General features: G+C 41.8%; 1 protein-coding gene across 2 annotated transcripts in view; it reads left to right on the top strand.

The window, feature by feature from the left end:
• LOC119409659 (pyruvate carboxylase, mitochondrial) overlaps positions 1-13,476 on the top strand; it is a 472,483-nt gene that overhangs the window by 100,872 nt on the left and 358,135 nt on the right. For both annotated transcript variants that reach the window (XM_037676564.1, XM_037676571.1), the window contains exon 10: positions 7,796-7,914. In XM_037676564.1, coding sequence (XP_037532492.1) covers positions 7,796-7,914 — 119 coding nt within the window. The remainder of the gene's footprint in view (positions 1-7,795; positions 7,915-13,476) is intronic.

The raw sequence follows: 13,476 nt of genomic DNA, 5'->3' as shown, positions 1-13,476 counted from the left end.
TTCCCTAATTGTAAACAAAACACACTAATTATAATTCTAAACATTAAATCCTTAATTGTAAACAAAACGCACTAATTATAATTCTAAACGTTAAATCCCTAATTGTAAACAAAACACACTAATTATAATTCTAAACATTAAATCCCTAATTATAAACAAAACGCACTAATTATAATTCTAAACATTAAATCCTTAATTGTAAACAAAACATACTAATTATAATTCAGAACATTAAACCCCTGAATGTAAACAAATAAGTCCGTGAGTGTAGACAGGACACTTTGATTACATTTTCAAACCTGAATAATAATAATAACTAATAATATGACATTCCTGAGTGTGAGATCGATTATATTAATTGTAATGCTCATTTTGTAATCGACTCAATGTAAATCTTCGCCTCTTCAGCAGAGGTAAACACCCGCGTGTTACCCTCAAACGTGATCTTCAGCCGGGCCGGGTGGAGCAGGCCGAACCGAACCCCCTCGATGTCCCGCAGCTTGCGACGACATTCCGTGAAGGCCGCCCGCGCCCGGGCCGTTTTGGCAGTGTAGTCAGGGAAAACGAAGATATTCGTACCGTTCACTTTGACCCGCTGCAACTCCCTCGCCTTCGCCAGGATTTTCACACAGTCCGCTTGGTAGTGAAACTTAGCTACAATCGGACGGGCCCGCTCGCCTGCTTTCGGTTTGGGGGCTGGGATGCGATGAGCGCGGTCCAGCAGCGGTTCCTCCTCGAGGTCGAAGGCCTCCTTTAGCATCCGAGATACCGCAGCCGTTGTCGCCGCTGATGGGTCATCCTCCGGAACACCAATGATGCGGATGTTCTGACGTCGAGACCGGGACTCCAGGTCATCGCACTTATCCTCCAACTGTGCCACCGTCTTAGTAAGGACGTCAACTGTTTTCTGGAGGCTCACGATGTCGTCAGTGCAGGTGGAGACGGACTTCTCCACCTCTGTTACCGTTAGCTTTAGCCCCGTGAAGCTCTCCTGCACCGCTGCTAGCCCAGACGATAGCTCCTTTTTGAAGGCGGACAGCTCGGCATTAATCGACGAGAGACTTTCACCCAGAACAGCATGGAATTCTGCTTTAATTATAGCAGCAAGGTCCTCTCGGAGAGCTACAAGTATTTCTTGCTTAAGGCTGCTGACGTCGCCCTCAGACGGAGGAGGTGATCCAGGACAGCTCGAGGCTTCACTACGAGGATTAGGCCGCAGGTGAGCGTGGATCGAACTTACCCCTTTAGTCGGTTTTGGTGGCATTTTAATGGCAAAATAGGAGGATTATGTAAAGTGTGTAAGTTAGATATTGTTTGCTGTCGGACTCGGGAAAAAGTGCCCAGGCATTAATCAGAGAAAAGGCTAATTCTGTAGGAGCACACCCAAACACACCTTATCTCACCGCCATTCAGCCGGAAGCTCCCTCCTGAGTTATTTTTAAAGGACAGGGTATAAAAAAACCAACCCGAAAAATAAAGTTCGTCTAAATCGTGAACTCTTTCCTGGGCTGCCACCTTACCGTGGTGGAGGGGTTTGCGTGTCCCAATGGTCCTAAGAGCTATGCTGTCAGGGGCTTCACGCCCCTAGCAGGGTCACCCAAGGCAGACGGGTCCTAGGTGAGGGACCAGACAAAGTGCAGCCCACAGACCCCTATGATGAGTAAAACGAATGGAATCAATGTTCCCTCGCCCGGACGTGGGTCACCGGGGCCCCACTCTGGAGCCGGGCCTGGAGGTGGGGCACGCTGGCGAGCACCTGGTGGGCCGGGCTTTTACCCATGGAGCTCGGCCGGGTACAGCCCAAAAGCAGATGTCAGAACAGGATCCGTGAATAAATCAGAATGCAGGCAGAAGCAGGGTTTGAATGTTCTTTTACGTCCATGAAAGGATAAACGCCCTCGGCTCCGAATCTGCACCGTGTTCATCTGCGAGTCCCCAACGACAGGTGCATCCCAAAGCAGGCGCGTGTGTCAGTAGTTCAGAAGAATGCAGGCAGAAACGGGGTTTAAATGCTTTTTTACAGCCATGAAATGACGAACACACCTCAGTTCCGAATGTTCTGCCCCGTTTGTTCAGCTGTGCAACCCCGACCGTTAAGAACTAATTCAAAATGACGGGTTTTTTCCGGGTTCGGACCTGTAATTACTGAATTCGTCGGGTGGGGTTCGGTAATTATAACTGCGGGCTGGGGCCATGTCGGATCAGATTTTTTTTTTTGGGCCCGAATGCAACTCTGGCTCAGATATGTTAGGATGTCCAACTGGATGCCTCTTTAGGGTCGGGCATGTCCAACTGGTCTCCTCCCTTCTCTAAACGCTCGGCCGGCCTTGGAGTCCTATTAGAGGTGGCTCTGGAAAAAGACGTGCTCCAGCTGCTGTCCCAGTGACCTGACTCCAGAACCAGCCCGAGATAGATAGATGCTCCAACTATTTCAAGTGTACAGATTACTTTCATAGTTTTCAAGGTTCATGCTCAATAATCCAGGTAAAAAAAATCCAACAATGTTCAGTCAGGTCAGGTACTTTCACAGTTTTATCTTGTTAAATAAATAAAAAATCCAAACAGACCACAAGCTGTTGACCGTCGGTTCCCATCGTTTCTAAAGATCTGCATCAGGTGCATGAAAGCTTGAGAGTCGACCTCTTGCTTGGACCGCCTTAACTCGGACTTCTTAATTTCAAAATCATGCCCTCATGTTCTCCACGCTGATAAAACTGTGGTTTGAATCGTCATCCTCCCACTCCCTCCTCACACCTGATTTAGATGAGATGACCAAAGAGAAGGTGACGAATGAATCAGTTTCTATCATTTTATCAAACATGATCACACGTTGCAAGTTTTGGTGACAGCAATAAGTTTCCAGTATTGTGCCACCTTACTGTTGGTTATACATCTGAACAGACTACCTGCTGATGTTTCAGGTACAGGCAGATCCAAATCTTTTAACGACACGATCAAGAGGTTCGTTTTTGCTCCGACTCTGCCCTGGAACGTGCAAATCACTTCATTAACCAAATCAATCGGGTCATTATAAAATACTCCCCCATGTACAGGGCAGCTAAGAGCTAACTTAACAGAGTCTCTGTTTAATGAACGCCTGAGCAAATCGAGGCAAAATGTGATAAATGTGCAAATCAGCTTGGTTCTGAAGACATGACGTTGCTTTGCTTGGTTCACGTTCTAATTAATATTTCTGTTTGCTGTTGGAAAAATTAATTGACTGAGTTTCAAAGTGTATTTTTCAGCCATTTTTTGTGCTTAAATCACCTCAGTTAATTAAACATTATGGAGGTTTTAGTCAAGATTAGAACCTTAAGCCTTAGCTATGTTTAATAGATTTAATAATATAAACTAGGGATGCACGATATTATTGGCATGGTATCGGTATTTGCCGATAAAGTTAAATATTGGACATCGGCCATGCCATCAAAATTGATATAAAAGGCACTGTTTTAAAAAAAATATATATATATTTATATAATGTTACATCATTTTTAACCCCCTTTTTGGCATCTGCATTATAGCAGACCAGACTGACAAAGATCATGCAGAATAATGTATTTTAACTCCACAGCAGAGAAAGCTGTGAGGTCTCTGTAAGTAGGTCTAGGGGGAAATATCGGTATTGGTATCGGTATCGGGTATTGACCAAATAAGTTTTAACGTATCGGATATCGGATATCGGATATCGGCCAAAAATCCAATATCGTGCCTCCCTAGTATAAACTTTAACCATGGATAAACCTTCTTGTGAGTAAATTTGACAATTAGAATGATAACTTTTATTAACAACTAAACGTAAAACACAATGACTTAAGATGACTGAAATATGTCTGGTCATTTGACACTTAATTTTTTTTATTTTTTAAATACGTTTTTCAACACCAAATCAGACTATGAAGAGAATATTTCCGTTGTTCGTTGGAGGTGAATACACTTTGAATGTTTTCCTTTATTGGTCACATTTAGGACAAGTTCACAGAAATGACGTTTATTTGAAATACTTTAGTAAACCGTATAAACTCAACAAAGGTCGTATTGTCTCATCTGACATAATTTTACTATTTATTAACTTGCCTGGGTACAAAATCTCTTTTATTAGGCCTGATGATTTATCAGTTTGCAATTTTTTTTAAATTACTCAACCCTGCAGTTCAAACGCAGCTTTATTTATTTTTGCGTATTTCTTTGTTGGATTGTAAATGCAGCAGTTTTAGCGAATATGTGTGTGCGCGTTATCCATTCCCATCTTATTTTGCTCGTCTGTCTTAACATTTAAGCTCGGGAAACCAAAATAAATAAATAAATAAAAATCCTGAGGCTTCTACAGTTCAGGACCAGCGATGCATTTTTTTTAATTAATGGATTTAGTTTAAATTCTTGACTTGTTTAAAAAGTCGAACTTTGACACACCACACACTGTTTTAGTAAAGAAGAATCAAAACGTTAAACTGTTGATTAAATGATTTTGAGGTTAATTTTTACTCTGATGTCGATGGCTGTCACATCTGAGCCCTTTGGGGAAAATTGGATTTGCTCTTCTGCAGATTGATTTCTTTCAGCGCCCTCGTTTCATTCTGTTTGCTTGTTTTTCTTCGTGTCTGAACTCTGCTCGTTTCACTACGTGACTAATGTTGGTGTCGGAAAAAAATCAGCGAACTGTCGAAATCACCTTTTAATGAGCGGCTCTGACTGTGAAGATTACAAATTAGTTTAAACCCACCCGGAGAATCAGTCATTTTCAATTTGGTGCTTTTTTTAAAACAACAAAACGTCTAAATGTATTTACGTTAGTTTTATGATGAACTAAAACGAACAATGTTCTCGAAGGTGATTAAACGGGTTATTTGTTTGTCTCACTTTCATAAATGGAAAAAAAAAAGACAATATTAATGCTTAAAACTTGCACACCAAAAAATCCTGTTAACACTAAAGTTGTAGTCTTGAAAATCTGCAGGCCCTGATGAACTCCCTCCTTATTCCTTTTGTCTAGCTGCACAAATTATGGCAGAACCGGTGTCATACATTTGTAATCCGTCCCTACAACAATATTGTTCCAGATGCTGGGAAAACGGCTTTTGCGCTACCAAGGGAAGAGCTCCCACTATGCTGAGCAATTATCGAGCAATTTCCAAGCTGTTTTTTAGCTAAGGTTTAGAAAAAAACTGCTGCCTTCATGTATATCTTCCCACATGCCACGTCGTCAGTGCAGTTACAGCGTGCACTATAAGGCCTTCATTACCTGCAGTGTCCCCTCAGTGCACATTGAACTCGGCAAAAAGGCCTTTTCTTACTCTGCTCCTGTAACTTGGGACACCTTACAAAAACGTCTGAAGTTGTCCACTTTGATTTCTTTAAGGGATTTTAATAAGGCTGAACGGTTTTGGAAAATGTTCTAATTGTGATTATTTTTCAGTGTCTTCTTCTCATGTATTTTTCAACGAACACAAACGATAAATCTGTTTCAGTTGCAAAAAACTCCACTGTTTTCAGCTCCGCTACAACTCTGTTTCTGTATTTTTTTTGTATATCTCTGGGATAGTAACTTGGCTAAAATGTGTCTGCGAGAGCATTCTGTACCACTTATCCATTGTGTTTACCAAAGCTGTAAACTCAGGCTTGGTCACTATATTAATGGGCATCATGTCTTTCGCTATGAATCCGTTGTTGCTCGAGTTATTTCCACGTGCCGTTTCAAATTATGTTCATACGGAGTAACACCTTCGAACAGTTCGGTCAGTGATCCCTGTCGACTGGTACTTTGCTTACTTGAAGTTGCAGCACTGGTCGTTGGCATTCTACCCATCCATCCATCGTAAATGGCTTTGTGGTGTTTTTTTTAATTGATAAAGATTGGTGGTGTTACCTCGAGAGGCAGCAACAGCAGCAAGGCAGGTTCTGCACAATACATGTCGTCGTTCAGCGTCTTCTTTTTAATAACCAAAATAATTCCAAACAACGGACGTTCTGCCCCTCGTTGGTACCAAACTTTCAGAGGTATCAGCTTCTGTCGAGCCTGACCCCATTGTGCAACCGGTCAAAGCGCAGTGTTTTCTCTCGCTTCTTGCTCCGCCCACTCGCAAGTCGCGTAACCAGATCACATGAACCAGTCAAACCGCAGCCTTTTCAATTAGAAATTATAATTTTATCGTATCGCGATATTATCGTGAATGCCTAGATTTTACGCATTTGATTAGGTCAAAAGAAAAATGTAATCTTATATCTTGTTTTTAGTATTTAACCTTGTTTTATATGACACTTTGGTTTTATTGTTTTTATAACGGTACTTTTTATTCTAATTGCTTTTTATTGTTTTATATTGTCTGTACTCTGTTGTCTAAAATGGGTCTCTCTTGAAAAATAGTCCTCGTGACTCGATGAGACTAATCTGTATTAAGTTTAAAAACGATAATCCACTTGTCTTACAAGTATTATATTCCCTAAAACATGAACTTTTTTTTTTCCTTTAGCATATGAAGTTTTTTTTGGTGCAGAATCGTCTTTAAAGTGAACACCGCCGCCGACTGGTGGAGCAGTAATGATCCACGTCCCTCAGAGGAGCCGCGTGACGGCGTTCTGCGTGAACATCTGATTCCAGTCAGCATTTTGTCTTCACGGTCCGCTGGACAGCAGCTCCGCTCGGTGCTCCACATCTGCGTGCGCCGCTCCTTTCATTACAAGCGCTTTTAACATTTGTAGTGACGGATTTTGTCTTCAGGGTTTGATTTGTTTACAAAAATGTCTGTGTGTTTTTGGAAATTGTACGTAGTTGTATATTTACAGTCACCCAGGATGTGGCGAACGTGATTTTTATTTAAAGGGTTGATAAGACTTCTTGTTTCTGAAGACGTTTGCCTTCTCAGCCACGTCTTTCTCAATTCAAATTAAAACGTGGGGCTTTCAGCGCTTGAAAAATGCTGCGAGTTGCTACATAAATGAGCAGTTGCTCATACTTTTATGATGCTAAGACGGTACACGAGGTATAAAACGACTCGCGTGGACCACGACAAAATATTTGATTGACATTTTATTTTTGAAGCACAGGCCCCTTTTTATTCCAGCCAGTTTGAGCTTCTGTGGAGAAGGTATGAAGTAAAAACATTTTACCTGTTTTAGATGGCTCTTTGACCTCCGTTTGGAGTAGTAGTTTAATTCTTACCAGATTATTGAGCTAATGGCTAATCCAACAAGGCCAAGACCAAACTATATTAAAAAATACCAAACTTTTCTCGATATTCTAATTATTTGAGATGCACCTGTAACTTTTTAACAACCTTAAACAAAATGCGTCTGACCAAAAAAAAAAATATAATAAATTGTAATAATCTTATGTTTTAATCTTTTGGTGCCATCAGTTTTGTGTTGCATCAGTTAAGTGACACATTACCACTCGTACACCAACACGGCCAAGATAAACGACTTTAAATTAATTATACCTGACTCTGATTGGGATTCTAATTGGGTTTATTGAGCCGAGAGCTGGTGGAAAAATTGTTTTACGATGGTGAGATTCCAGCAACTCCTCCGTGGTTAATGATCCCATTTTTCATTACACAGAGATGATGAAAAGTACCCTCATCTCTTCGCGCGAATAAAACGCAGAGCTCATTCTTTACCCTTTTTATGGAGTCATGTTTGCTCGGAGAGAGGGAGGACGGGCGTTTCTTTTGTTTCTTTTAAGTTTCATGCCTCATTAAGATGAGTGAGCTCTGCCTCTTTGTTTACACAGATAATACTAACGGCACCGCTTGAACAAATCCAAGCTGTAAAACTGTTTATTTCTTGTCTGCTGCAGGTGGGATACGAGAACGCAGGGACCGTGGAGTTCTTGGTGGACAAACACGGGAAACACTACTTCATTGAAGTCAACTCCCGGCTCCAAGTCGAGCACACGGTCACTGAGGAAATCACTGAGTAAGTAGCAGATGTTTACTTGTCTGGATAGTTCCCGGCTGCTGGGCAGCTGCATAATTGTGCCGGTTGTCATTTTGCATGAGTGTGTGCCTGGCGTCATCTGTCTGCAGACAGGTGTGCAGCTTCAAGGTTGGAAGGGTTCCACTCTGTAAAATCTGCTGAATTTGTGATTAAAACATGGAGCAGGTGCGGAGTCGGGGAAAAGATTTGGGGTGATGCGTGCAAGACAAACTGAAACGAGGAGGGGGGGAATAATGGATGGAGATGTTCAGGCTGAGAGTAGTGAGAGAAGATTGATGGAAAGCTGACGAGAGGAAAGAAATGAGAGATGCGAAGGGAGATGGCCTGAACTGGTCGGTTTGGTGAAGGAAGCTGAGAGAGGTTAGGGGGAGGGTGAGACGATAAAAAAATAAAATAAGAGGCGTGAAGGTAATGAAAGTTATAAATAGCTTTGTGGCTCCGTGTGATTTGCTGTGCTGAAACAGATGGGTCTCAAACTAAAAGCCATAAACACCCAGGAAAACACGTTTATAACCGCTCAAATTCATAAATCTCTCTCGTGTTCACTTTTTTTTTTTTGCAAAAGTTGCAAAACTGAAACGCAAACTAGAACAACTAATACAGTGTGCGAAGAGTTCTCGATGGTTCAGGGGAAATAAAACGGCCTGTTTCCATGGCAACGCCATGACTGACAACTTTATTTGGATTCTCGATTATTATCCGCTCCTCTGTTTGGTTTCTGTCATCCCCTCCAGCTTTCTATTTTTGCACCTTTTTACTTTCAGGAGCTCTTTGTGATTGACTTAAGAATGGATTTGTAAGAAATTAATTTGGCAGTAAGCCTTTATAAAATAATAATTAAAAATATATATTTTTGTGTCATAAATACTGAAGCACGTCTTGGGATGGGTTAACAATGAAAACCAAGGTGGTGGTTTTACTTTAAGCCATAATAGGACACCAATTTAAATGGATTTATCGGGAATTTGGTGACTAAATTACGATCTGAATGGGTGAAAAGTAGTTTAGAGTGTTGAAAGTTAAGATGGGTGTTTAACTGTGATTTGTGTGGAAGCTTTTTGGACGACACCCCTGCCTCGTCAACTAAAGCCAATAGCTCACCGGGAATCGCCAAAATGTCTTGAAATGTTTGCAGAGATTCTCAGCTGTCTTGAGTTTTTAACGTTAGTTTTTTGTTAAATTGACGACAGTCGGCCTGTTGCGATAAACTATAAATCAATTATTCGCAGGATAAATGAAAATTATCAACCTCATTTTCATTTATTGGCTTTATCGTTTCTTCGTGTCTCTCTCTTTCTACTGAAGACACTGGATGACAACGAGCTCGACTCCGGTGTTCTTCACTGACCCCCTCCCTTTCTCTTTTCTCTTTAAAATCTGTTTTAACCGTCCAACATTGCATTTTTAGATCATTATAAGCAGCTAAGCTACGAGCTAAGCTAACAGGCAGACGACTTCGGGGAAAAAACTGTTTTGTCGAAGCTCCAAAATTCACGGTTGAAACCCGTGCCTTTGTGTAAAAAGAAGCTGAGAACTTGTTTACTGATTAATTAATTTTTTTAATTAAAAGCTACGTGAGAAAAATGCTATGCTAAAGAGCTCAATTCACACCAATCGTCCGGCATTTTGAGAACCAAAGAGAGGCAGCCCATGTCATGTCAAGGGGCCTCCCTCCCATTTTTCTTATACATGCTGCTGGCTCCCTCACTATCCATCTTTCGGTTCAGTCTTATACTGCCATTCGGTGGTCAAAAAAAATACTACATGCAAAACAAATTAAAACTTTCTGATTAAATTTGACAATAATGACTAATTATTGTAAAATTTCAAACAATATTATCGTTTATCGCAATAATTTCTGAGACAATTAATCGTCCAGCAAAATTTATCGTGACAGGCCTAGGTGACAGTCATTTCATCTAAACTTTGTAGCAGACATCTCTAACCTGTCTAAACACGGAGCAGAAAAAAAAAATGTCCATGTCTGAAAACCACACAGAAGATGGATCATTGTTGAAAAACCTGCCTAAATCTGCCAGGGCTCACTTCCAAAATGTAAATTAAATCATAAACTCGGGAAAGGCTGACAAGGTGGGTGCAACACGGGCAGAGGTGGCTAAAATACAGTTTTACAAACTGTGCACATGATAAATATATATTTTTAAAAACCTGTCTGACCAGAAAACAGCTGAATGATTTGCTGGTTGCTTAAAGAGAAACCACTCTGACTTCAGAGACCGCAATAAAGATTTTTGTTTTTCTTCCAGTTTCGAGTCTCCATCTCGTCCACAACGGTCACTGCTAAGAGAAAGACTTCAAGCTGTTAAAATGTGCATCACCTTGTGCATTTGCCATCAACCATATCTCCATTTCCATGCCGTTTTTCTTTTTTTAAATTATCTTCCTGTTGGTGGCGTGTCCTCAGAAGGGTGTAGAAAGTCTGTGTGACAATGAGAAATTGTTTGGAGGCGTAACAGTTGCAAAAATAACTAAACAAATGCAACTCCTTGGCTGTGTGTAGGCGTCATCTACTCGTTATTACAATCAAAATACCAAAGTTAAACGTGGAAAAAAAAATGGTGTTTAAAAAACACAAACACTGACATTTATGTGCTTCACCGGTGCATTGAACATGCTGCTTGACAGGAGTCAAAAAACACTTTAAAATATTTAGGCTGCGAAGAGTGAATAATTTATCAGTATGGTAAGAACGGGAGGGAGCTCAGCATCTATCCCAGCCCATAAAAAAAAACAAAAAAAACTTTGCGCTTTCAGCAGCCTATTAAAAAAAATTCTGTTCAGCAGAAGACAAACAACCTTGTACACTGAGTGCTAAGAACCTGAGGCGAAACATGCAGCTAAATACTCTAAATTTCTACATTCATGTCAATTACTGTAAACTCCTACTGGACAATGCACATACAGACATCTTTATTATGTTAATTATGGCATGTTTTATGCCGGGAGTTCAAGCGAGGGGGCAGGTAAGTGTGAAAGTAACCAAACTTTTTAACTAACACGTCTGTATTGTGAGCCGCTAGCTTTACACTACATCAGTGCCGGCAGTCGTCGACGGGGGGTGGGTCGGTTCGGTTTGGTAGGCAGGGCGCATGGTTCTGTTGACGGGGCCGGGCGCTCTACTTGTACAGTGTTAGGTAGTGTTTCCCCTAGATCAGTTCCCTTGGCCGAGCGGGACAGTCACATCTGGATTGCCCGCCGGCTAGCTTAATGCTACGTTGCTGTCGGTTTTAATCGATGACCGTGGGGGGACAGCGGAATGGAGTCATGTCTGTGTTGCCCACCCGCTAGCTTAGCGCTACGTTGCTTCTGGGTTTTTTTTCGACCGGGGCGGGGGGTGCGGGCGGGGGTGCACATCTGTGTTTAGTGCGTTGATGGGGCGGGGGGAGGGAGTGGAGCAGTACATCATCAATAACATTTTTGCTAGCATGTTTGTATTCTGGCCCACTCTACATCTATACCAACAGTTTTGGCCGGGGTGGGGGTCGATAGGCGGGGCACTTGGTTATGTTGACGGTGGGGGGCACCACCCTTGTATAATGATAGGAGAAATACTGCTTTATAAACCTTTCCCACATTCTTAGCCAAGATGGTGTAGAAGCAGGGCAGCCGACTCGGGACCCGAAAGTCCCAGGTTCGATCCCCAGTCATTGCACAACTCGTGGGTTCTCTGAGCAGCACACCCTATCCCCAAATGCTCCTCTGGTGCTTTCAATAGCTGCCCACTGCACCACCTGGTGGTGGATGGGTCAAATGCAGAGGGCCATTTTCATCATTGTATGAGAACATACAATGATGACGATACATAACATATAATTATTATTACAAATCTTTCCCACTCTCTTATTAATCTTTCCCTGTAATAAATATAACGGAGAACCCTGGAAATTCAACCAGACACAAAGCACATTCAATAAGCTTTATTTTGAAAAGACTGGCTGAAGTCTTGTCTTGCAAGTCTGACGAGACGAAACTGGAAAATCCAGGGCACAGAAACTTGGTCAGGATGAGGGGATCAGTCAGGAGCATGAGATAATCCCTGGGCATTTACTTGTGCAATGCTTTCAATAATCTGGTGCCGGTTAGAGAACAGGGGAGCGCTTAAATGCTACGACCACCAGGTGAGAAGAATTATGCTGATCACAGCGGAGTAGGTGGGCGAGGTGAACACACAGGCAGGAATCATGACATTCACACTCTTATAAACACTTCATATGCTCTTAAACACTTTTGGCGATGAAGATGCTGACAATGAGATGAATGCACAGTATAAACAATATAAAAAAAACATTAAAAAAAGCGATACAGTGAACTACGATAGAGCGAGGGATGTCTGTAGTTGGTTCCATTATTTAGGGGTGCAGCTGTGACGTCCTGGTTACCCACAAGTACCAGCCTGGACCTCGGGTCAGCTCATGGTAAATGATCTTCAAACCTAGGAGATCTAGAGGCCACATACAGAGTTCAGAAGATCAGAAAGATCCATTTTATTGAGTCCATTAAGCTCGCCAGAATCTGTGAGGTCAGCGGCCTTCCCCCTACACCATAGAGAAGATGTGGGACACTGTAGATGTAGGGGGTGGAGGTAAAATAAAATTCTGCATGAAGTTTTATCTATTTCATCCACCGCCCTTCATTTTATCCAGTCTGAATCACATATTCATTTTTCCATTTCTGCTTTTATCTTTTCACGCCACTGCCTCCTGTCTTCCCCTTCTCTTCTGACGTCCTTTCAGCCCTGTCAGCTTCCCCCTCTGTGTCCACTCCTCACTGTCAGTCAGTCCCATCACTCCTCTGTAAGCCTCATCCCATCAATCTCACCTTTCATTTGCAATCACCCCCCAGCTCCAGCATTTGTGAACACTTTCCCCTCACTTATTTCTATCTTTCGCCTCGTCCCCACGATTCACACCTCATCTTTTGTGCTTTCATGAACTCGTCGTTTCCTGATCTTTCTTCCTCCGTCTGCCCTCTTATCCGGCTGTTTGGTCACTTTCTCCATCTGACTTCATTTATTGGTGTAATAACGGGGGTGGCAGACAAAATGAAACTAAAGAATGACTTTTGAAGTATCCAGGTATAATCTTGTGATGGAGTCACAGCCGCCACAGTACCAGTAAACGTTTGGGCCAGTTTCATTAAAACCAAGTTTTTGGAAAGGTCCTGAGGACTAGGCCTGTCACGATAACAAATTTTGCTGGTCCATTAATTCTCAGAAATTATTTCGATAAATGATGTTTGAAATTTGACAATAATTAGTAATGTCAAATTTAAGAAGAAATGTTGATTAATTTGTGTGTAGTACCTTTTTTTACCTCTGGATGGCAGTATAAGACTGTTTGAACCAAAGGATGGATATTGAGGGAGAGAGCAGTGTGCATCTTAGAGAAAATGGGAGGGAGGCCCTTTGACGTGACATGGGCTGTCTCTTGTTCCTGTTTTTTGGTTCTCAAAATGGCGGATGCTCTGTATGGTTTGAGCTCTTTAGCATAGCATTTTTCACACAAATCTTTGAATAAAAAA

This window comes from Nematolebias whitei, chromosome 1, assembly GCF_014905685.2.
Source record: "Nematolebias whitei isolate Nwh7 chromosome 1, NemWhi1, whole genome shotgun sequence".
Lineage (NCBI taxonomy): Eukaryota > Metazoa > Chordata > Actinopteri > Cyprinodontiformes > Rivulidae > Nematolebias > Nematolebias whitei.
This window is presented reverse-complemented; position numbering and strand designations above follow the sequence as displayed.